Source organism: Anomalospiza imberbis, chromosome 1 (assembly GCF_031753505.1).
Source record: "Anomalospiza imberbis isolate Cuckoo-Finch-1a 21T00152 chromosome 1, ASM3175350v1, whole genome shotgun sequence".
Lineage (NCBI taxonomy): Eukaryota > Metazoa > Chordata > Aves > Passeriformes > Viduidae > Anomalospiza > Anomalospiza imberbis.
Window position 1 is genome coordinate 4,841,003 of NC_089681.1, and position 23,358 is coordinate 4,864,360.

At 38.4% G+C, this 23,358-nt stretch overlaps 1 protein-coding gene across 12 annotated transcripts in view; it reads left to right on the forward strand.

Moving 5' to 3' along the window:
• The window catches only part of TRAPPC9 (trafficking protein particle complex subunit 9), a 444,584-nt gene that overhangs the window by 145,519 nt on the left and 275,707 nt on the right, over positions 1-23,358 (forward strand). For 10 of the 12 annotated variants that reach the window (XM_068180203.1, XM_068180211.1, XM_068180227.1 and 7 more), the window contains 2 exons: positions 2,649-2,791; positions 13,583-13,693. In XM_068180203.1, the coding sequence (XP_068036304.1) occupies positions 2,649-2,791; positions 13,583-13,693 (254 nt within the window). Of the gene's footprint in view, positions 1-2,648; positions 2,792-13,582; positions 13,694-15,855; positions 15,941-17,254; positions 18,755-23,358 lie in introns of those variants that run through there. The other 2 variants (XM_068180274.1, XM_068180281.1) reach the window with 2 other exon arrangements.

Below are 23,358 nucleotides of genomic sequence, written 5' to 3' on the forward strand. Positions count from 1 at the left end.
GCCATTCTCTGCAGGTGCTGTGGGAGAGAGTGGTCAATTATTTTAAATTTGTAGGTTTATGAAAGTAGGATTTATTTTTTTTTCTATCATAGAGATGGAAAATCTTTCATATTATAGATGAAGTAATTTTTGAGGTTTTAAAGGAGATTGAATTTTGTTGTTGTTGAGGGGTTTTGAAATATTTTTTCTGTTCATATTACATAAATCCTAAGCAATGAAACTTTCTCTAACCACCTGAAGGCTCCTGAAAAAAAATTATTTTCTTCAGTCATGCTCCTCCCCTACAGATCCATCTACAGTCCTGATGTAAAGTCTGCCTGATGATTTTCTTTGTGTGCACATACACATTCATGTCTCCTGCAAATCATCATGGCCAGAGAAAGAACAGAGGTTTGGGTGTTCTGCAGTTGTCAGAATCCCTTGTCACCTCAGTGTTTACTGTGCCCAGTTAGATCTTACATTTTGGGTGAGAAGGGATATTCTGCTGCTGTCTGAATTAACAGAAGATGGTTGGGTTTCCTTTTCCCTGTTCTCTCCAGTGGGATTTCAGGAGACACAGCATCACCCAGCAGGATTTCCCCCACAAATTCCTCACTGCAACGAGGGACCAAAATTATGATAGTGCCCTTAAACTCTCCTGCTCATCAGTGGCACATAATGGTTGTAGTTTTAGCCTTTTTTCTGGTGGTTTTTCACTTGGTCTAGGATGGAAAGGAGTTTGAATCTGGAATAGTGATGCTCTGTGCCCTTTCAAGCTGAAATCTGTTGAGTGCTTACCTGTAATGACACGGGGCTGGTCCTGCTGAAGCAGCTTTCTTCCATGGTCCTGTGCAGAGTGAGCCATGGAGCTTTTCCCAGCAGGACTCTGTGAGCATTACAGCAATAATGCAGAACATGCACAGAGTTTTCACCATGCCCTAATTGAAATGGAAGTCCATTCTCACGTTACAACATAAGTAGTGTCAGATCACTGCACTTACAGAGCCTGGCTCTGATTTTTCTGAAATGGTCCAGCTGGTTAATTAGGATGAAGTATGTTTTGAATGGGTTTGTGCTTTTTTATTTTTGTGTTTAATATTGATTAGCTCTTCTGACATAATATAAACTTGAGTTCATTAAGTACAAATTAGGAATTGACATAAACAGAGTAGATGGGTATATCCAGAGTGCCCAGTGAAGGGTTTTATTTGTATTGTAAGATGACTCTCATGAATTTTAATGAAACTAAATTAAGAATTAAAATTATTCCACTTAAAAGCAAGTTGGAAATAGGCAGAACAGTTAAGTGCACACATGCAACAGAACATTAAACTCTTGATTTTGGTATTCGTTAAATCACTGGAATGTGGTTATTTTAAGAAAATTATGCTCTCTCAGTCTCTTTTCCTTTGGCCAGACTTATAAACAGAATGGTATCAAACAGAAATGGAGTTTTTTGTAAGCTGGAAAATCCTTAGATTGTTCCTTAGAGCTCATGATAAAAAATAACAGGTCTCATAAATTTTTTTGTGACTCTTCAGTTGAAAGGCAGAGTGCTTTTACCTTTCTGAGGCTTGATGGTGTCTGACAAATAGATTTGCTTTTCTGGATAAATTGTTGACTTGAGGTTTGGCATTTTTTGCCTTTTTTATAAAGAATGAGCTAAAAGCCAAACAAAGGCAAAATTGGTGTTGTTTCTAAAGCATTTTAAGAAGTGTCTGTCCTTCCAGATACAGGCTTCAGCACAATATGTGCTGTCCATCTCAGGCTGGAGGGCTGGCACTGCCTCTGCCCTTGCTCTGAGGTGTGGCAGTAGCAGCTGCCCAAGGACCAGAATAAAAATGGAAAAAATAAAAAAAATCCAGTGACATTTCCCAAATTCCCACCTTGCTTCCAGCAAATGATATTTCAGGAACATAATGAAAGAGGAGGTGGAGAATAATCTCTTTGGATCAATCAAAGGGTTGTTCTGAGCTTGAACATGATGATGACGTGGGGACTGTGCTGGGAAGCTGCTCCCATGCTGTTCATCGAGGGGAAAGACACAAAGCCCCAAATTTCCTCACAAAAGTAAAGGCTCAGTGCTGCTGAGAGCAATGAGTGCAGAGGGTTCATGCTAGAGCATCATCCTAATTTTTAATATTTATTAACCAGCCATTTCCTATAAGATGAACACAAAGACAAGATGCATGCAGTTAGGTGTTGTTAGTTCATGGACGTGAGAGTAAGTTTGCAGTGACTTGTTGAGAGACCAGATTCTTTTAGCTTTGTATAATCTTTATCTGCTTCCAAACTTTGAAGCTTTTCCTTTTGATTAGATAGTGAAGTGGTGAATATTTTTCAAGAGTATGAAGGAGTGGAGCATTCAATAAACCCTAACTCTTTTAAGCAATTTTTTCTTTTTTTTGGATGTTAAATGTGATATGGCAAGGAATTATGTAAAGGAAGTCCAGCTGACTTTGTGCTGCACTCTTTAGTTTTCAAAAGGATTAAGCAACTGTTTGCCTAAGCTGCAGTTATTTGTTAGATTGCCTTTTTTCCTGAGATAACAGAATGGATGGGTTAGGAAAGCAAATTTGCAAATCACTTCTGTGGCCTAATTTAATTGAACTTGTGAAATGCACAGTACTGAAAAATGGCTAACAAGGAATTGACTTTTATTCCTCTAGACCCTGGAAGCCATTTTGAATTTCAAGTACTCTGGTGGACCAGGACATGTTGAAGGATACTACAGGAACCTTGCCCTGGGCCTCCATGTGGAGGTGGAGCCCTCTGTTTTCTTCACTCGCATCAGTACCCTGCCAGCGACAAGGTGAGCCTCGCCCTGACTCTTGGTACCTCCCTCCTTGGCTCTGTTCTATTGAACACAACTTAAAGAGCATATTGGAAACGTTTTTAATATCATCAGCATCATGTAGGTAAAGAATTACTTGAAGAAATTTTCTAAATTGCTCATCTAGGAGTTTATTGAAGCAATTCATGTGCATTCAGCAGCTTCTGAGGTTCAGATGTTTTCTCACGATGATGTATTTTAGCACAGACTGGAAATCTCATGTTTATTGTACAATTTGATGACTTCTTTCTGTATCTCTTAGCACTTGTGGTGTGTTGTGTATTACAGAGTTTGGAGTTTTTGTAACAGAGTCTTACTGAAAATGCCTGTGTGAATGATGTTACAAATAAATTGTGACTAGATTCTTTTTTGGTGTTTGTTTTCTCTTGTAAACCACAGAGTAGTTTCACATGTCATAGTGAATATTAAAATCAAGGCAACGCTTGATGGTGGTCAAATGCTGTGATAATCAAAATCTGTTTGAGTAAAATTTATCAGCCACTGAATGCAATCAGTTTTAATAATTAGTAGGATTATTGTAAAAAAACCCTCTATGCACAGTGGGAACAAGAATTTGGTTTGATTAAATTCTGAGATTATTTCAGTGCAGTTGTGTATGCAACACCAATAATAATAATAGTTGAGAGGGAACTTAATTGATCCAAGAGATTCCTGCTGGGCCTGGGATCCTTTCATGACAGACTTCAGAAATTTAAAGATGGGCAAGAAGGAAATGCCAGTCTAGGAGATACTGGGTGAATATTTAATTTTCAAAGGAAAGAATTGAGTCACCAGTATCATACCATGGCAGAAGTGTCCAAACATAGATGGACAGCCTGTAGCAGCAACATAGCCTGAAAAACAGGGCTGTGAGCAGAAGAATAAAAGCATCAAGGAAAGTTTTAGGCTTGAACATGAAGAAAAGTTGGAGAGTCCGTAGCAAGAAGAGTGATAGGATGGGATTTTTGCTAAAGCATATGTTTAAAGCAACTTCAGCTCCTGCTGAAGGGAAGATGACTGACAAGGGAGTGGAGTTTTTAATGCCAAGAGGGATGGGATTCTGTTCTTCACCACAGGGGATACAGCAAATAATGACCTTTGCAGTTAGCAAGAGAATTTTAGGTTAGGCAAAGATACTGAAACACTGCAATAGTTTTTTTTTAAGAAAATGTTCAAAAATGAGACAAGATTATTTTTAATGAGTCATTTGTGTCCAGCTTTTATGAAACATATGGCTCTATTAGTAAGCAAGTTTCCTGAGCATTTTGCTGCTTGAAAGTGTAACATAACATAGTTTTATTATTTTATGAATTGCTCAAGTAAAGCAAATCTGATGCTGTTTGGCAAAGGCAGAACACAGTATCCAGAACAACTGTTTGCAAAATTCTGGGCCCCTTTTTAATGACATTCAGTTTCATCCCTGCAATGGCATATTCTTCAGCCTTTGAAAGGTTTTCAAGATTGAATAAGTGATCTCTCTTGAACAACCTGGAAGTACCACAGCATCAGCTAAATATAGTTTTCCAAAAGACTCATTATAGAGGTTAAAATAACCAGATTTCATTTATTATTTGAATGCCTAGTTCCCTCCATTCAGTGTCAAAAAAGCTCTCCATACTCTCAAAATGTATATTTTTAGTGGACAGACTACTCTGTGGTTCACTGCAATTCCTTACAGGGTGGATTGGTGGTGAAGCTGCAAACCTTCCATAAAAGCTTCAAATGCAACCTGATGCTTTTATTTGACTCTCCCTTGTTGGGATTTTGGCTTTTTGTGCTTGGCTTCCCCAGCTGTGTTTTGTGTAGGCCAAGGTTATCCTACCCCTGCCTTGTCAATCTGCTCTCTGGAGTTCATGATGTGGGGCCAGCATTTAATCCTGAAATCCTTTCACAGAGATGGAGGTGCTGATGCAAAGGCAGAGTTTCTGTGTTAGCAGAAGTGTGTTCTGTGTTCCCACGTAGTGTGGCAGCTGGTGCTGTATTTAGTGGCTCCAGTTCAACTCACCTTGTGTGTCTTTGCTTCATCCTTTGCCTGTTCACCACTCTGATCAGTTAAGTCAGTGGAAACTTCCAGTGGTTTGATGATTGGAGATGTAGTTAAAGATGTGGCTGCTTTTAAGGGTGCCTAAAAGCTTTACTGAATTGGAGAAAAAGACTGTAATTTTTCTCTTAGAAATGTTTTCTTGCCAGACCTATCAGAAAGCTTTTTTATATTTTGGTTGTTACTTCAGGTATATACTGTTTGCTAAGTCATGAATGGATTTTGTGTTCTTATCTCTTACTGCTTGTTCCATGTTGTTGGCTTTAGTGATCTGTAACGCGGTTCATTTGCTCTTGTGCATCCCTATGCAGGTTCTCCATCAGAAGGAGAAATCATGGCATTTAATATTATAATTTAGAGTGAAAAATGGCAGAATTGTGTATCCCAATGTGCTAAGGATAACTGTTCATCATTAGAGGAAACAAAATTTATTTTTTTACTGTTGATCATCTCTGCCAATATCTGACACACAGCAACAGCAAATTATAAGTTTGTTTTTTTTTGCTTTTGCTGTCTCTGGTAAAAACTCTGATTTCCTTTTGGTTTACAACTGAGACTTCATTGCTTAAGCACTATCTGAGGTGCTGAGCTATTTTTGTTTAGTCATTACAAGAAATTGTATTTTTTAATTTACTTCCTTAGCTGTCATTTCAGAATGGAAGTTATCATTGCTTTCATTATCTGGATTAATTTTTTTCCTTTTCTTTTTCATTTTATTGTTCTTATTTTACATTTTTGCCTCCACAAAAGTACGAAACATTAGATTACTAACTCCTGGGCTTAAAAAGTCAAAGCAAACCAAAAAAACTTTGAGCATTGATTCTTCCCTTAGGCCTTTAGTAAAAAAACCTCAGGAAAGATGTTAATGAAAACACTTCACCCCCCATTGTAACATAAAGATTATGGTTTATGTAGAAGTCTTCCAAACTTAATTGTTATTTCTTCTATTTAGCTGCTGGAGCAGAAATGCATGGGAAATATCACTGAAACAACTGGGGATTTTGGCTTGGCTTTTGTTTTTTTAAATATCTAAGCAAAATTATATCTTCCACTCATGCACAGGTTCCTGCCTCATGGGGAGAAGCTTCATTAACCACATCTCAAATATATCTTCAGTTGTTTAGTCATGACAACAGATCCTTTTAACCTTTGTCTGTGCTGCTCTGTGGGGTTGAGATGGGGTGGATGCAGCCTTTACCACGCCGCAGTGCCTGATCTGCTATTGCATCTGGTTCAGATCTCTGCTCTGCCCACACCCAATTCTGGGTCAGATCTCTGCTCTGCCCACACCCAATTCTGGGTCAGATCTCTGCTCTGCCCACACCCAGTTCTGGTCCAGATCTCTGCTCTCCCCACACCTAATTCTGGTTCAGATCTTAGCCCAGCTGTTGGGACAGAGGATGTTCAGTGAAGAACTGACAGAACATCCCTGAAGAACCTGTCATCAGCTTCCAGGTCCATCCCTGGGTGTCACCCTGTGCTCCCCCAGCTGCCTGCACCCAGAGGGGCTGGTAGAGCAGCCTTGTGCTGGGAAATATTCCTTCTGAGCATGTTCCCTGTGATCTTGGCTCTGCTTGCTGGTGTGTGCAGGGAGGGGACTGTCCTCAGAGCATCATCAGGAATACCCTGGAATGGGGTATAGGGGTTGGAAGTTCTTCCACTCTGTCCTGCAGCTCAATGAAATCTTGAAGGGCTTCAGGGATCTACTTGTTTAACCACTTATTTACCATAAAATGCAGATACATCTACATAGTACAATTGTCCTCATTGTCTCCTGTCATTGCCTTACCACGTGAAGTAATTCCATACCAGGTCTCAGCCCCAAACACTGCTGTGCTTCCAGGCCTCCAGGCAGTGCAGTTCCCAGCAGGTTCCCATGATCTGACCATAGACTGCCAGTGGAGATGGATTGCAGATGGTTCAGTGTAAGGAAACATTCTGATGATAGTTTTGTGTGACTCTCCTCCTCATTTTGATATCCTGTTAGCTCTAAGCAAGTCTGCTGTTGAAATTTATCTAGGTTGTCTTGAACAATCTTCTTTATGCCTGTTGTTTCTCTCAGGTGTGTTATCTGCCAGTTTTCATGGGCACTGAATGTCCTTCCTTATTGCCTTTATAAAAGAGCATGAAAAAATGTGAGAAAAAATACTGCAGGTCTGACAAGGATTCACGTAATGTGCTCTGCACACTGTGAGGAGCCTGCTGGTCCTCTTGTGTCCCCTGCCACTGTGCCATCAGTACAAAAGTGTCTTAAATAAGAGCCTTCAAAGGCCAGAAAATGTTGATCTTGCTTACTACAAATGTGGTGAGACAGTCAGAATTTGTAGATAAAGTCAATCCTCAGGGATGGTGCCTTAACTTTTAAGCAAAGTTGGGAATCCAGGTATGTAATTATATTCTTACCTGTAAATTCTACAAATTCAAGATGATAAGGTAATTTTTTAATCTTTTTTTTTTTTTTTTTTTGTGGGGCAGAATAATTTCCTTTCAATCTTAAAGCCACCATACAGCTGCTGAGACATCAGCTGCAGATCTCTTCTGGCAAGCGCTGAGCCTTAGACTCTGTTCTTGTGTTTAAATCAGAGGGAAAAAAAAGGAATAGTAGAAGGTCTGATACTTAAATTCAAAATGCCAGTTCATCTAACTGTAGGTCGAAGGTAATTGTCCTTTGTGTCATTAATGTACATCCTTGGATGAAATGATTTGGTTTTTTCCAGAAGACATCAGTTCATAGCAGAGTCAGCAGAGTGCTCCCTCGTCTGAGACTTCTCATGTTCTGTATTTCAAGTTAGGATGCAGTTTTTCCAACTTGGTTTCACTGAGGGTTTGGAGACAGGGAAGACTTGGCTGTGGTGAGGGTTCTCAGGAAGTCCTCAGTTGGGTGGGTAGAACTTTGAGGCTTAATGAAATCAGACATAATTTTTAGAATTTCCATTTCACTTTCCAAGGTTGCCCCTGTTTTCACTACAATAAATTGCAACATGTAAGGTTTGGATCAGAAATCCTGATTATTGTATATTTACAAATTATGCAAGGGAAAGAGTAAACAGCATTGGTTGTTCGGCTGTGCTCTTAACAGACTTTTTTGTTATATGATAAGAAGTTATGTAGCAGTTTCTGAAACCCTTGTTGGTTTTATATAGCCAGATTTTTAAATTAAATGTTCACATTTGCTACATTCAGAATGAGAATCAGTCACCTACTGATAGGCAGCTGCTTATAGTCTTCTTTTTCTTAGTATTTTGATGTTCAAAATGTCATAGAGCTTTAAAAGGTGGAGGAAAACCTCTCTTTGGATGCTTGAAGAGGAAGCTGTTTGGTTTGGAGGAGGACTAAGATGTGACCTGTTTAAATTGAGCTGATGTTTTTACACGGAGAAAATAATTAGTATTAAAGTCACTGTTTTGTTAATGAAAAATATTAATAATAAAAGTCAGTCAAATTGGCAACCAGGCAAATTCAACTAAATAAAGCAAATAAAGCTCTCATTTGGTGCAATTAAACTGACAAATCATTAGGAAAATCTGTCAAGCAGTGGATTTATATTAATGTTCTCAGGAGTGGATGTCATTCTAAAATATATTCCTTATTTATATACCATTGAGCTCAATATAGATTCTACTGAGTGGTAACTCATGACATGTGGGAGGTTACATCCCATAGTTAAATTATCTTGGTAATCAGAGGTATTTAACTTCTGCTAATGGTGTAACATTGTAGTGGGATCATGAAAGAGCAGCAGAAAGTAGCTTGCAGATTGAGAGAATTGATTTTTGAGATCCAGATGTTAAATATCTATGGTTTGACACGTGAAGATGTCAGAACATACATCTGCAAATATTTATAGATGTGCTGGGAATATTTAGCATAAGTGAAAAGTTTACAACCGGGAGAAGTCAGATGAGGACGCTTCTTGGAATTTGTGAAAAGACCTTTTGCCAGAAAGGTGGAGAAACTGACTTAATCATCTGAAGTTAGTACTGAGAACTCCATTTTTAGATAATTTATTAAAAATTAAATTAAAGAGACCCTACTGAAGACACAAGAGCATCACCAAAGGTGGTGTAGATAGTTGTTCTGCTGTGCTGCTCTTCGTGTTGGTCAGTGGATTTTGGAGGACAGGGTTGTCATCTGTCACACCATTGTCACCAGAGCCAAAGCTTCTCTTCCCTGTCTGTCCCATTCTGTGTAGCAATGGCTGTTTAAAGAAAAAAAATAAGTGGATATGAAAATACTCCATGATTTCAGTTGATGGGAAAGGGAGATGAGTCAGGATGCAGAAAACTTGCCAGCCCTCTTGAGAATTTCTTGTTTAAAGTGACTTTTAAACTAAGCTGGAGACAGAACTGCAGAGATTGTTCACTGAAGTGAGCCATCATTGCAGCTGCATTTGGGGCTTAATTCTGTGTTCAGTGTTACTGAAGAATATCCTCAGCTGTCATTTCAAGTAATCACAGTCCTCCTGAAAGAGATTTTTAGATCACAGTGTCATTGTCACTTGCCTGAAGTTCCCATGGCCCTAGTTTTGTGGCTGTTTTTGGAACCATAACTGGCATAGTAAGATTTTAAAAATGCAGCATGATTCATTGTGCTGCTAACTTTTGCTTGTGCTGTGTTCTCAGTTCTACAGTAGATGATAACAGAAATTCATTTGTACACTACATCTCTAAGACATTGTTGAATTAACTCAATTTTCAATTAAAAAAGATTTCTTAATTGTTTTTTGATATCAGCATTGATTAAATTTGTAATTCTGAGATGTTCAGATGATAAACCAATCTACTGAAAATATTTCCTTCAAATTCTAGTTTTTGCCTCTACAACCTTCTGCAGTTTTGTGTCACTTGTAAAAGAAAATTTGAACATGACATTTATGGAAGATTCTTCAAAAGCAAGCATCATGAGCAAATCAGGAAGATTATCAAAATGGAAGAATGTTTGGGTGCTGTGATTTTTTGGTAGGCTGAGTTTATTGGACCAGACTTCCTTTCTTCCCATTACATGGGAAGAAGAGTCAAACCCTTTCATGAACTTTTGTTCTGTATCCTGGTGTCTGTTCATGGTCCAGCACAGCTGGTGATGGTTTCATGTTGTGTGTCTGACACCATTCTAAACCACAAACCCACCCCACCCAAGCAGAAACTGATTTATTCTGCATGTGTTCATCCAAAACCTTCAAAAGGAGCTGGTAACAATGAAATGACCCCTAAAAAAGAATGGGAAGCCAGTGGTGACCCTTCAGAATGTGTGAAATGTGGGGGGTGGGGTTCTCTGCCTTCTCTGGGATGAATGGTAACTAACACCTACTTAACCAATCTTAGAGGACTGAAAATCCACCCTCCTCCACCAATTAAATATTTAGTGTAAACTATCACATGGTGGTGGATAGTTTGGGAAAGGGAGAGTAAATTGTGTGTATATGGGCAGGTCTTTCCCAGTCCCAGAAATCCGTGGCTTATGACTGGTGTTTCTCTGCGAAACATGTCAGTATGCCATGATGGTGTATCATGTAATCAACTTTAGATCCATTCACTATTTTGAGTGTTTTAAGGGTTTATTTTGTAAGCTGGCAGACTTTAAAAAAACCTGATTCACATAGTGTTGAGGTCAGCTCTAGTGGGGTAAGATTTGGTCGATTGCCTTAAAATCCTTAAAACAATTTGATGTTTGACATTTTCTGGTATAGGAGTTCAGCAAAATCTTACTGGAGTTCCTTTATCACACTTGCATAAATATTATTTAATTATTTGCCTCTCAAGTCTCCTTTACTGACACTGAAATAGCTTCTTTGATTCCTGTCTTGCAAAGGATGGCCTTCCTATGTTGTGCTGGAGGGAAAATTGGTATTAATTTCTGGCTTTCTTGTTAATTCTTTGGTTTCCTGGAACTTTCGTAACTCAGCATCATGAGTTCTACACAGTCTTACTGATTGCAGAATGTTAAAGAAAAAAAAGAAAAAAACCCTTCCTGCTAGTTCTCAGATCTTCAGCAAAATGTTCTTTTAACAACTTCAGGGTTTCTTTTTTTCAACTATTTTTTTGGCATTATATCTGATTTTCCAGAGCTTATACTTTCTTGTTTTCCTTACTTGGATGCAGCTTCTGTTCGAAGCTTCCTGTTTTAATTTAAAAAAAAAAAACAACCCCAAAAAAAAACCCCCAAAAAACAAACAAAAAAAACCTTTAATTGTGCTTGGTTTTCATTGCTGTGAAAAAACAAAAAAAACCTTTAATTGTGCTTGGTTTTCATTGCTGTGAAAAAACAAAAAAACCTTTAATTGTGCTTGGTTTTCATTGCCTCTTTGATCCTCTTCTGTATTTATTCGGAAGATCTAGTGCTACCTTTTCTACAGTATTAATGTTACTTTCAGTTCTTGCACACTATTATCTTATTCTTCTAAGTTTTCAAGGTACTGTAATAATTCTGTAACTTCAAGTTTCATATTTTTTTTACCTAAAGATTTCCCTTGAGAATTAACTTAAAGTTTTTCTATATGTCTATTTTGTATAGTGTTGGAAGACGAGGAAATAAATGTTGTGGTGATGAATAATTTTCAAGAATTCATATTTAGGAATTTTTAAAATCAATGTTGTTTAGTCCTGAAGGGCAGCTGCTTGTGTAAGTCCTTTGTGGCATGAATTGTTTTATTTGCAAAGCTTTGGCTCTGCTGCCAGAAGATATTGCAGGAGGCTTGAATGTTTTTTGTTTGGGTTTGCTGTGGCAGAAATAACAAATTCCTTCCATATTAAGTTTTTAAAACTAATCGACATTGGAAGTTGCTCTTCCAGACCATCACGTTGTATCTGCTGGAGATACAGAGGTTGTCTGAGACTTCACAGGTCTTGTCCCACTCTGCCAAAGATGAGGTACAAGCTGATAAAAGTTGTTCCCTCTTTTCTTTTCTAGTCCTTCCTGCTAACTGACTCAAGCACTGCCCTTCCAGTTATTTCTTTCTTGTGAGTTCCGAGGAAGGAACCTTCTAACAAGAGCCACGTCTCCTTATTTGTTCTAAATTCTTGAGTTTTGACATGTTTGCTTCAGGCACTCAGCTGCCTCCCTGCATCCCCCTCTATACTCAGTAGTCATTGGGGTTTTCCAAAGAGAGAGAAATCTCTTCAAATATCTATTAAAAAAGCCTCCACCCCCACTTTTGCTTTTTTTGTTTTTGCTTAGAGATTTGGTCCTGACCCCAGCAGTGCTTGCTTGTCCTGCAGTGCCTGGCTGCAGGTGACATTATTGTCACTTGGTGACCTCAACCTCGACCTCCTGGGCGTGTTTCTGACCCAAGGGTTGGCAAAACATTTCCTCTTGGGTGTGCTCTGCAAGGGGCATCTTTGATTTTCAGAAGAGTTGTATTATGGACTAGAGAACCTGTTTCAGAGTAGAACAGTTCTTAAACTCTTGTACCTCTGAGTTTAATTGCCTTTGGAATAGTATTTCAATTCAATTGTAAACTACTGTGCAGTAAATAAATATAAATATATAAATATAAATACAAATATAAATAATATAAACATTCTTGGTTGCCCCACATACACAACTGTAGCTTGTTCATGCACTTTGAAGGATGGCTCTGACAATTCCCACTAATATTCCTCTTTCTTCCCTTTTGGGGATATTTCTGGGTTGTTCAGCAGCCTCTTGGGAAGTTTTGATTTTCACATAGATTGATAAAGTGTTAATACAGCTGTCTGGTAGGACTTGGCATTTTGGTACCTGGTTCCAATAAATTTTCATGTGTATTATATTTTTATCATCAGTGCTGCTATTTCTGCTTAGTCTCACAAGGAAGAAAAGGCTGTAAATTAGAATAAAATTTTCCAGAATATTAATTAGAAGAAAAAAAAAATTGAAAATATTAACACTTCATTTTATTAAATAGTAACTAAAATAGAAAATTATTTTTATTACTATTAACGTAATTAATAAGACTTTGTACAAATACTAATTATAATTTTAAACGTTTATTGGAATGAACTTTTGCAGTAAGGTTTCTATTCTGCAACTTTGTCACTATTATTTTCTGAGGTTACCAGAAATGCAATTGGTGTATTTCTATCAAATGCATCTGGGGAAATTTGGATTTGAAGGACAGTAGCCAAAAAATGTTCAGTTTTTCTGTGAGAAGGGCCTGTGTTTGCCTGTCTTACAGAGAAGAGAGAGTTCTCCCTCTCAGAGAAGTTCTTCTCAAGGTTAAGTGCTCCAGTTGCCAGCTTGTTTTGGTCTGTCGACAAGCCATGGAAATGGAATTTCTCCTTTATAATGGACTTAAACCTATTTAAATTTTTGCTTGCAAATTTGTGTATTAAAGAGGTAATGTCAAGGTAATTTAAAATAATACAACTCTTTTTTTTTATGTGAAGGCTTAAAGAACTGAAAAATCTCTGTGGCTTTCTCCACAGAAGTGAATGTGGAAGCTGCAAAGTGAGAATATAGAGAGGTGAACAAATGCTGTGGGGCTTGATACTGTGCAGGTCAGAATTGTCATGGGACTGCTTCTCTTTAGGATGTACCCTTCTGCTTAGTTCTAGCAAAAAAAAAATCTATTTTTAAAAAGGTTGCTTTTGAAGGATAAGGGTGTTCTTAGAATTGGAGGAGGAGATAAAACCTCTATGTGAATGTATGTATTCTTTGTATATATATTTATATCCATGTATAAATACTAATTTTGATAAACATACAGTAATATCATCACTGAAATTGGGCTTTTTTCCCCTCCATCTGAACAGCACCCGGCAGTGTCACCTCCTTCTTGATGTCTTCAATGCCTCAGAGCATGAGTTGACCATCAGTGCCAGGAACAATGAAGATTTGATTCTGCATGCCGGGGAGTGTCAGCGGTGAGTGCTGGCTCTGCCAAAAGGGCCCAGGTTTAGCCCTATTATTTTTCTGTACACAATTGATGACATTTAGGTGCCTGTTGTTCTTCTTAAATTTTGTTTATGTGTCAAAGGACATGAAAGTTTTTCTTTCTTGAAGGTGCATCACTAAGTTTTAGCAATATCTCAAGTAAATTTTTTTGGGCTCTGCACGTAGTGATCCTGGAAATAATGAAATACAGAGCAGTTGGTGCTGAGGTGTACAGCTTATTTAACTTTTGTAGAGCGTTTGAATGTAATTTCCATGTGCTCTGAATGTAATCCTGGTGTTAAAACATGATCTCAGTAGTTTGTTACCCTTTCCCAGTTTCGAATTTTCTTTACGTGGTTCCCCAGCCATTTCCTCACTTTTCCTACAAAGAAAACGACAGGAAAGAAAAAGAGAATTGAAGAAAAAGCAATTCCAATCTCTGTGGGAAAATATATTTCAGATCAAGCAGGCTGCTGTGGATATTGATTCTTACAACCCTACTAGAGTGATGTAGAGCTCATTATTAACCATTATTTGCCATTACACACCTGCCTCAGATTCCTGCTGCTGGCTGCAGCCCAGGGTTGCCTGGTTAATCTCCTTCAGATGATCATTGCATCTGAATTCCAATTTCATCCTGGAAAGGTGATAATGTGGAAAAGGGAATCTTGCTCTTGGGCTCCCTGCACTGCTCTCTTCTCTGGGAGAGTTGTGCTGCACTCTTTAAGGCCTGCAGCTGAGAAACTTGGTGAAAGAGAGGTGTTTTCATGTCTGCAAATCCCTGGATGAATATCAAGTTCAAAGACAAACCACGTTAATTGCAAGGAATGCAGCTGTCAAAAAGAATTACAGAATAGGTAAAATAGCAGCACATTTGGAATGCTTTTTGCCTTGGTGACTCCCAAAGCACAACCAAGTGGAAACGTGTTGACTCAAACTCAGGTTGAATTTTACTTTTCCAAGCAGTGGACAAAAACATCAGTAACATACAGTGCTTCTTCCTTTTATTTGGAAAGAATTGTTTTTTTCTTTTTTAAAAAGCAGTCTAGACAGTCACCAAAATATTATTGTTCCTATCTATGTTGTTCTATAATTTTATTTTTATGCCTCATGTTTTTTTGCATTGTTTTTGTAGTTTTCAGACCCCTTGAAATTTTTCATTCCCAGTTTTTGGGACAATATATAACAGATAGAAATTAAGCTACAAATCAGATTATAAAGTTTCTTTGCATCCCTTTGATTGAATTTTATTTTCCTATGGATTTAAATCTAAATTTAAATACCCTTAAATCATTACATTGTAATGGATATAAACTCTTTCAGTAAGTCTTTTGAAACAGTCATTTATCAAAGGAGATTGTATATGTGTTGCAGATATTTAAACCTTTAAAGTTATTTTTATTCTTATTGCCAAATAAGTTTTTTATGTTGGTTAGAAATTGCACAGTTTGCCATTGTTTCTAAACTCATTTATTATCTATTTCTTGAAAGTGAGTGCTTTTTATTGTAGACTTGTGTATATGACTCCTATGTTGCTATGAGTTTTAATTTTTACTCCAATAGATCTACTACAGAAAAGCAGGTGAGACATACACTGGGCTTTAAAATTAGCTTCCCACCCCTAGGAAAAGGGTTTTGTTGCTCTTTGGGGAAAAATAAAAGAAAAAAAAATAAAAAAGGAGAAATATTTTCCCTTTTTAAGCAATGGCTCCAGATCTTTGCTTTTTAATACAGGGCAGGCATTCCCTGGAATCTGCTTTTGAACCAAGGTTTTCAACCCAAATAAACAAAGCTTTTCAACACATCCCTCTTTTAGAGTCTCCTTTTAGGACTTTTTTCCTTTGGATATCTTTTGTTATTAATATTTCAAGAGAGGCTTTTCAATCAAGTTCATTATTTCTTTCATTTTCCCTGTACCTTTTTTGATGCTGCCCTCATTCTTAATGTTTTCCTCATTCCACCTGTATTTAAATTACGACTTTTTGCCAGCTTTGGTCACTTTCTCTTCCTTGTGTAATTTACTCTGTCTCCATTCATCACCCTCACTTTGAAATCTCCCATCCTGACAGAGTGGAGGCGGCAGGAAATTGTTTTCTTTGTCCCTTTTGTTATTGCTGGGGACTGTAAGTGTTTTCATAGTCACTGCCTCCAGACCCACAAAGAAGGATAATACTGCATCCTGCTTACTCTGGCTTCTTTTGCTTCCCACCTGGGATGTTTAGAAAGTAAAATAACTTGGAAGTGTTGATGTGTTGCTTCTCTTCTCCACATTACAGAGTGGTCACTGTAGAATGTAAGTTTTTCCCTCCTGAGGGGGAATTTGCAGGGGATTCTTGCATTGCTCCCATGGAAAATGAGGAATGCTGATGGAAGTTCCTGGGTGCTGCACTTCCTAGAACACTCAGTAATATATTTGATTTATAATGAAGCTGTACAATTGACCATGGTCCTGGCAATGGGAAGGGTGAGGAGATGGAAATAGAAATGCCAGAAAAGTCTGGGATTGTCAGCAGATCAGTGCTGGCATTGCCAAATCTTTCTGAGCCCATCAAGGGCAGTATCTGGGATCCATTTTTTAATGTCCACATTATTTGGTGTGTTCCAACCCTATCCTGTTCTCTGTCTTATTTGTATTCATGTAAAATGGATCAAATGTGTAGAGTAGTGCACAATACTTTTATTTTAAGGTCAGGAAGGCAGTTTGCTTCAATTAACTTAGAGACAGGGCAATAATAGCTGCTACAATAACACTGCATATGTCAGGAAAAACTAATATTACACTACTTAGGAAAAGAGACATCCTTTAGGCCATTAAAAGGCTATCTGGAAAATAGATGCCTTTTTCTACTGTAAGATTATTCTGCTGACTAGTGAAAATTATAATTTTAGCTTTCAGAAAAGCTTAAACTTACAATTTGCTGTACTTTTAAAGCCAATAATTGGGATTATTTACTGTGTGCATTGTAGCTGTTCTTGGAGATACACATAAGCAGTGTTTCTGAAAAGTGACACTCTTCTCCCTCTATTTTAGGATAGAGAAACATTTTGCTCCCTGTTATTTTATAGACAGAAATGATAATTTGGGCTCAGTGATTATTTTGTTCACTTATCTTTCTGTCTTTCATCATTGCTTGTTTTGCAGACAAACAAATGAAAGGATCAGCCTTTTTTTTCCCCCTATATCCCAAGATGTTAATTAGAGACTTCATATTCCCATCTCTGCTTTCCACATGGCTTGAAATGTTCCTTCATATCCCATTGTGGGACAATTAGTGACATGTTTTAGTCTGAAGTCTTTTTTTCCCACGAGATTATGATGGGGAGACAAGAGAACAAGATTTCTTTGGAGTAGAGAAGGAAAATACAGGAGATTTGTCCTCCCTCTCCTGTGAGGTTGGTTGAAGAAAAGAGAGGAGCAAGAGTTTTGGGCGGTCGTTTGTTGAAATCCTGAAAATAATTTTAGGGTTCATTACAAAGCTAGATTCCAACTCAAATAAATTTTTGCTGCTTTACACCTGCAGGAGTTTCTTTTTAAACTTTAATATCCACAGGGAAATGCACTGGACACCTGGTGTCCTGATGAAAAGATGTCAGCCAAGTTACTCTCTGGAAGTTCTGGCTGCAGTGAGTGGTGCTGAGGCATTGGCAATGTCTTCAGTTAATTTAAAATATCGCCCAGTGGTATCGACATGTTTTGTCCACCTCTCCAGTTGAACATATGACATATGATGATGAGGGAAGCAAATTCTCTCCTGTCTGCTTTTGGAAAGCTCAGCCTCCAGAGATTTTTTTCTGGACTAGCTGAGTCTCCAGTTTCTTGAGGAAGAAAAAAGCTGTTTCCTGAAGCAGTCAGCTGCACTGTTAAAGGAGTTTTGCAGTGAGCGAAGTGCAAGTGTTTTGAATGTAATCAGTGGGAAATCTGAGCTTGTTTATCCCAGCAACGAGGCAATCAACAGGTTGTTCTGACATGGAAAAATATAGCAGACAGCTCTGGGAGGGAATTGTATTAATGTCTGTGAACAAAAAAGTGTTGCCACTAGCAGTGATCTGAATTTATTGAAAAACCCTAGGTACGGTAATTATTGTGTTTCTTACTTGATTATCAAACCATTAAAATTAAATTTCATGACAGCCCTCATTTATGCCTAAATCACTTCATAATTTATGGTAATAGATGTAATCTCGTTGTGTGCCCCAGGATATCTCATTTTGTACCACACACCCTGCCTTGCCTTTCCATCCCCATTCTGTGCACGGTGTGTCTGGGGCACTGGGGGAAGATTGATGGTGGGGAAGGTCTGAGCAGATCAATTCTCTCCTCTGTCCTTGTGGGACAGCACAGCTGAGCTGCTGAAGCCTTCCCCATGTGTGGCACTCCACCCCTGGGCTCTGCACATTCACACATTGGATTTTTCAGCCTGTTCTGGCCCTGCTGTCAGGAGCATGGGGATTAAAGCTTGGGGTGCCCAGGACAGGACTGGTGTGAGGAGCTGAGAAATGAAGAGCAAACAGGACAGGCCGTGGTAAATGAGGAAATAGTTCTGTTGGTAATTCAAATCAGAAAGGCTTTTCTGCAAAATTTACAAGTCCTGACAAGTGCTGGTGACCCAGGGGATGCTGACGTGAAAGAACATGATGGAATTTTGGCCTTTTCATTTTTTTAAATTGGAAGTTGCCTAATTAAAAGTAAGCTAAAGAAATACTGCAGTAGCAAAGTCAACACTGAAGTTCAGGCTTCCTTTCTGGGTCAGCAGTTTTACCCTGCCTCTTAGCAGGGTTACAGGGTTAAATGAGTGTGTTTGCTTACACATATACTCTACAATAAGTTTTGGTTCTTTTTTTTTTGTAGTCAGCAGAATTATAGGTATTTTGCTCAGTTTTGCTAAGTGAATTTTTGTGTGTATTGACTTCACCCGGTTTGATTTTTTCTGTCACATTCTAATGAGACAAGAATAATTGAATAAAAAAAGTATTATTTTCACTTTTATACCTTTTATCCCATAGTCTGCTGTTTCTTTCATCCATGGAAATGAAAGAATCTTTTAAAAGTCCTTTGTGTGCATACTAATTATGAGGGCCATTTCTGCTGCTTAATTATTTGATGTAAATGTGTTGATTAATTGAGCTGTGAAGTCTGTGCAGTGGTACACTGCAATTTCTGCTGTATTAGTTAACAATGCACATTTTGAAAACTCTTTGAAATAAGTCCTCTTTCAAAGGGAACAAGAATTAAAAATTCTGACCCATTTTTGAACCAAAAGTTGCCCCAATAAATTTATAACCCATATGTAAGTAAATGATGATTGTTATTTCTCACAGCTGCCAAGTCACTGTTTAATTTGTGTGTCTGTTTATGACAGGGCATGTTGTCTGTATGGGAGATTAATGGTTTTTTCCATACATTGCTGTTACAGTTTATGTTTTAAAGACAAAGCTGCTATGATTAAGGCTTTGCCTGCTGTCAAGAGAAGATAAAATTTCACAGCAGTTGCCCTTGGTCTTCATGTTAAATCTATGGCCAGCTGGATATTTCTGAGATACCTTCAAGTCAAATTGTATTAACTAAAACATGAAAATCACCCTTTGTTGTCAGGGTGATAGTTTTTATTTTGTCTCCTAATTGACAGTTGTTTCATACACTTTGAGTTTTTTTAAGGCTTGCCTTTTTCAACTAATAGCCAAATCAATCTTTAAACATAGTACATAATTTTGAGTGAATGATTAGTTATTTTCAACAAAAAAAAAAAAAAAAACTGTAAAGGAATTGTTTGGGTAGGAAAGGGTGATGCATCTAGCACTGGTCAGGTCCATAGTATGAACCAATTATGATGTTCATATTTATTTCAAAGCACTTTGCAAAAACTGGAGATGCTACAGGAGGATTCTGCAAAAACTATAGAATGGCAAAATAACAAACAATAATTTAAAAAAGGAAAGAGCAATAGAAGAAACAATAAAGAGAAGTTTCAGTTTTGGACTGCTTTGTAGCTGAAGCACTCAAGGAATCCATTTGCATCCCATGAAAATCAGATGCTCTTTGGAGATCCCTTCCAGTCGTGTCCCTGCCTGGTCGCGTCCCTCCCTTTGTAAGGGGCGAGGGCTGGGGGCTGATCACAGGGATCCTCAGTGTGACTGCACTGCAAAACCCAAATGTGATCTGAGAACGGGAGAGGCAAACAGAAAGAGGGAGTGATAGGAGGGAATTTTGATATTCAGTTCTGGTCACACACGCAGGACAAAGAGGAGATGAAATGGGAGAAGACGCAGGTGAGCGGTGAAAAGAAAAGCCTTTGACTTTGCTTTGACAAGTGCAGTAAAATTTAAAGGCATTATTAATGCATTGTATGAGGTGGGGACAGAGGAGGGCTCTCCTATAAAGGTTGAGAGAAGGGAACATAGGAATAAAAAATGAACTTTGAGCTGAATGCATCTAGAAATGAAGAGATTTCAAGGCCTTAGGCATTATCAGACAGTCTCCCTCATGGAGAAGGGGAGGCAAAGACCTTCACAAAGGCTGGTACTGAGGTGTCCTCCATGGAATTGCCAAAGATCTGCCTGCAGCTGCCACACTTCCCAACTGGAAGGCCTTTTCCAGTGTTCTATCCCTGTAGCTGATGGTGAAAAAAAATGCAGGTTGTAGGTTTTACAGCAATATGTTGTTGTTCCTCTCCCTGTCCTGTTCCCAATATCATCCTTTTCTTCTGAACAGTTAGGATGTATTTCCATAGGGAATGTGCAGAAAATCTATTTCCTATGATTTGCATTTGAATTTAGCATTTGTTTCTGTCAAGAAATGTGTATTTGACTTGAACTTTCCTTCTCCAGCTGCTGGTATGAAGAGCTTCCTTTGGGTCAGCTTTCTCAGACTTGTCTGAGAAAAGGGGGTAATTTCTCCTCTTCTTTTCCATCCCTTCCCAAAACTCAGTGTTGATTGTATCAACCCTGGGATACTGCACTGGGTAGGCACCTCTTTTGGTATTACATGACTTTCCATAAGATTCTTTTTCTTTTCCCACTTCTTCAGTTGCCTTTTCCTAAATCAAGGGTGACTAACTCACTGGATCTAGCCTGCCTGGCAGTTTTTCTGACCTCTCTGAACATTGCCTTGGCCTCAGAAGACCCAATTTGCACTATTTATAATATTTTGTGTATGCAGCTGGGGAAACAGGAGCTTTGTGAGCTCAGGCCAAGTTTGTCTCTGACAGGATTTATTAAGTTTAATAGGGTACAACATAAACGTGGCTGGATAGTTTGGCCCTTATACAAAATATCACACAGATGTAGCACGAGTTTGCTGTTCCAGTTTTAAATGAACTATAAATCACTCAAAATCCAGACCAGTCATCTTCATTTTCCCCTTAAATCCTAAGAAGATTACAGGTTGTAGGACTTGCAGGGTTCAAAAGCTGTCTTTTGAAAAAAAGTCAGAGTAATTGATTTCAGGATTCATATTTATAATTTTTTTTTAAACAACCTTTTTTCACATAGAAGAAGCCAGACTTTTTCCTTTTATAATTTCTTCAATACTTGAAAAAAATTATTTCTTTATTGAAATTTTTGGGTGCTAAGCACAGTTGTGGAAGCATTTGAGAAAATGCAGGCCTGTTAAAAAAAATTGACTGAAGTGCTAATACTTTTTAATTGGGTTTTCATTTTTGTGCAAGGAATGTGGAAGAAAAAGTAAGAATATAAGAAAAATTATAATTGTTTCTTTTGTTAGATAACAATGGAGCAACAAGCTAAACAGGAAAAATTACCTTTACCTGAAGGAAATTGGATGTACTTGCCCTTAATCCACACATATTCAAACCAGTAAGTTCAGACTGTAGTTCTAGAAAATCATGTTTCAACATTGATAGGTGATGGAAAAAAGTGGGAGATGAAGGTGAACATTATCCACCTTTCACCGTGAATTAATCTCCCTGCTAGAACAAAATACAAAAATACCAATATTCCCAGGAAGAAAACATTCCGTGGAACTTTGGGGTTTGTCCTTTTTCCAGTAGATTTTCTGAACACTGAAGGAGAAAGGAAAGTTGTATTAATCAACACTGTTTTTTTCTCCCCACGTTTGTCTGTATTTCTGTGAGACGGATACTTAATCAAAATTTCTGCTTTGTCTCAAACCTGCCCTGTGGTCAGCACACCTGAGATATTCTGTCTCTCCTCGTGAAATCCCTGTCAGAAACATGGGAGTCCTGAGTGAAACGATGGCAGACAACCACGAAGCAGAAAGAGGTGCCCTCCACAGGAGCTCTGACAAGTGAGGGAGTGCATTTGTGCAGCTCCAGCACAGCTGGCACAGCCCAAATTTCTGTCAGACTTGCCTTGGCAGTGTGAATTCAAGGCAGCACAGCTGGCACAGCCCAAATTTCTGTCAGACTTGCCTTGCAGAGTGAATTCAAGGCAGGCTGCGGAGATTGTTGTTGCAGAGGTTGTTTCAGAATTTTTTCTTAGCCAGTGGGATGCAGTGCCCAAGGCAGGGCAGGCAGGGGAGCTGCCCTGAGCTCTGTGCCTGGGTGGGAGCAGCAATGCAAAGAATAATTTACTTGCCTGGTGCTGTGCTGTGAGTGTGGGGCTTCATGGCCAACTTCCACAGCCAACTTCCAGGTTTGAGTGGATACTTCCAGAGGAACCTCCCAACCTACACTATTCCTTGATTTGAAAATCTACCTACTTATTGGTAAACTTGTTTGTTCTTCCAAAGCCAGCAGTGTGATGGGCATATGTCCATAGGAACTGCTTCCTCTGTTGCTTTCTTTTGTCCTCCAAGACTTCCTGTCTTTCCAAAATTTGTCCTACTCTGTCTTGGTTATTTTTTACCCTTCTCTGGAGGACAATTTTTTTTTTCCTTAGCCTTTTTTCCTTGTTTTTTTCTGCTGTTACAGATGGCCTAGTGCCACTTTTTGGTAAGGATTTGACCTCTAACTCATGTCTTACTTTAAATAGCACGTTATTGTGAGCAATGTGAATTTGCACAGTCCTCCTCCATAGGTTGAGTTAGGTGCAATACTTTTTCTGCTCACTGTCACCTAAACCTGGTGCCTTGTATGTTCATCTAACAGATGAAAAACTCTGTGGAATTCATTTGTCTAATAAATTGCTTTATTATGATATTGGGACACTTGGACATAAGCAGTGAAGAGTATCTGGGTGCACTTAGACTCTTTAGAGATTGCAGGACAAAGTGGTGAAGGTAACTGAATAATTTTAGTCCATTTCCCAATTAACCATCATTATTATTTTTTGTGGAAAAGCTCCCTAACACGTTTCAGGTCATTTTTTGTTTATGCTGCCAGTAAGAGACTGAGCTTTTGGGTGTAGGTGCAGCTCCAGGTCACACCTGGTTTGATCGATATCTGTAGATAAATAGATTAATTTAGACCACAGCACTCCCTGTATTGAGGAGCCCTTGGCTGTGTTTTGTGGCTGTGGTGACACGGTGGCTGCGCTAATGGGATGGAAGAAGATTGTCTTGAGTGGCTGCCAGTTACGTCTGCCTTAATGGCCAGAGGATTTATGAAAGTTACACTCCGATGTTGCCCAGATTTGGCTTCCTGCCTGCTCTCTGATGTTCTGTAAAAGATCACGAGGGTGCAGCATGGATTTCCTGAAGTTGGAAATTAAAATATACAATTTCTATTAATTTGTTTTA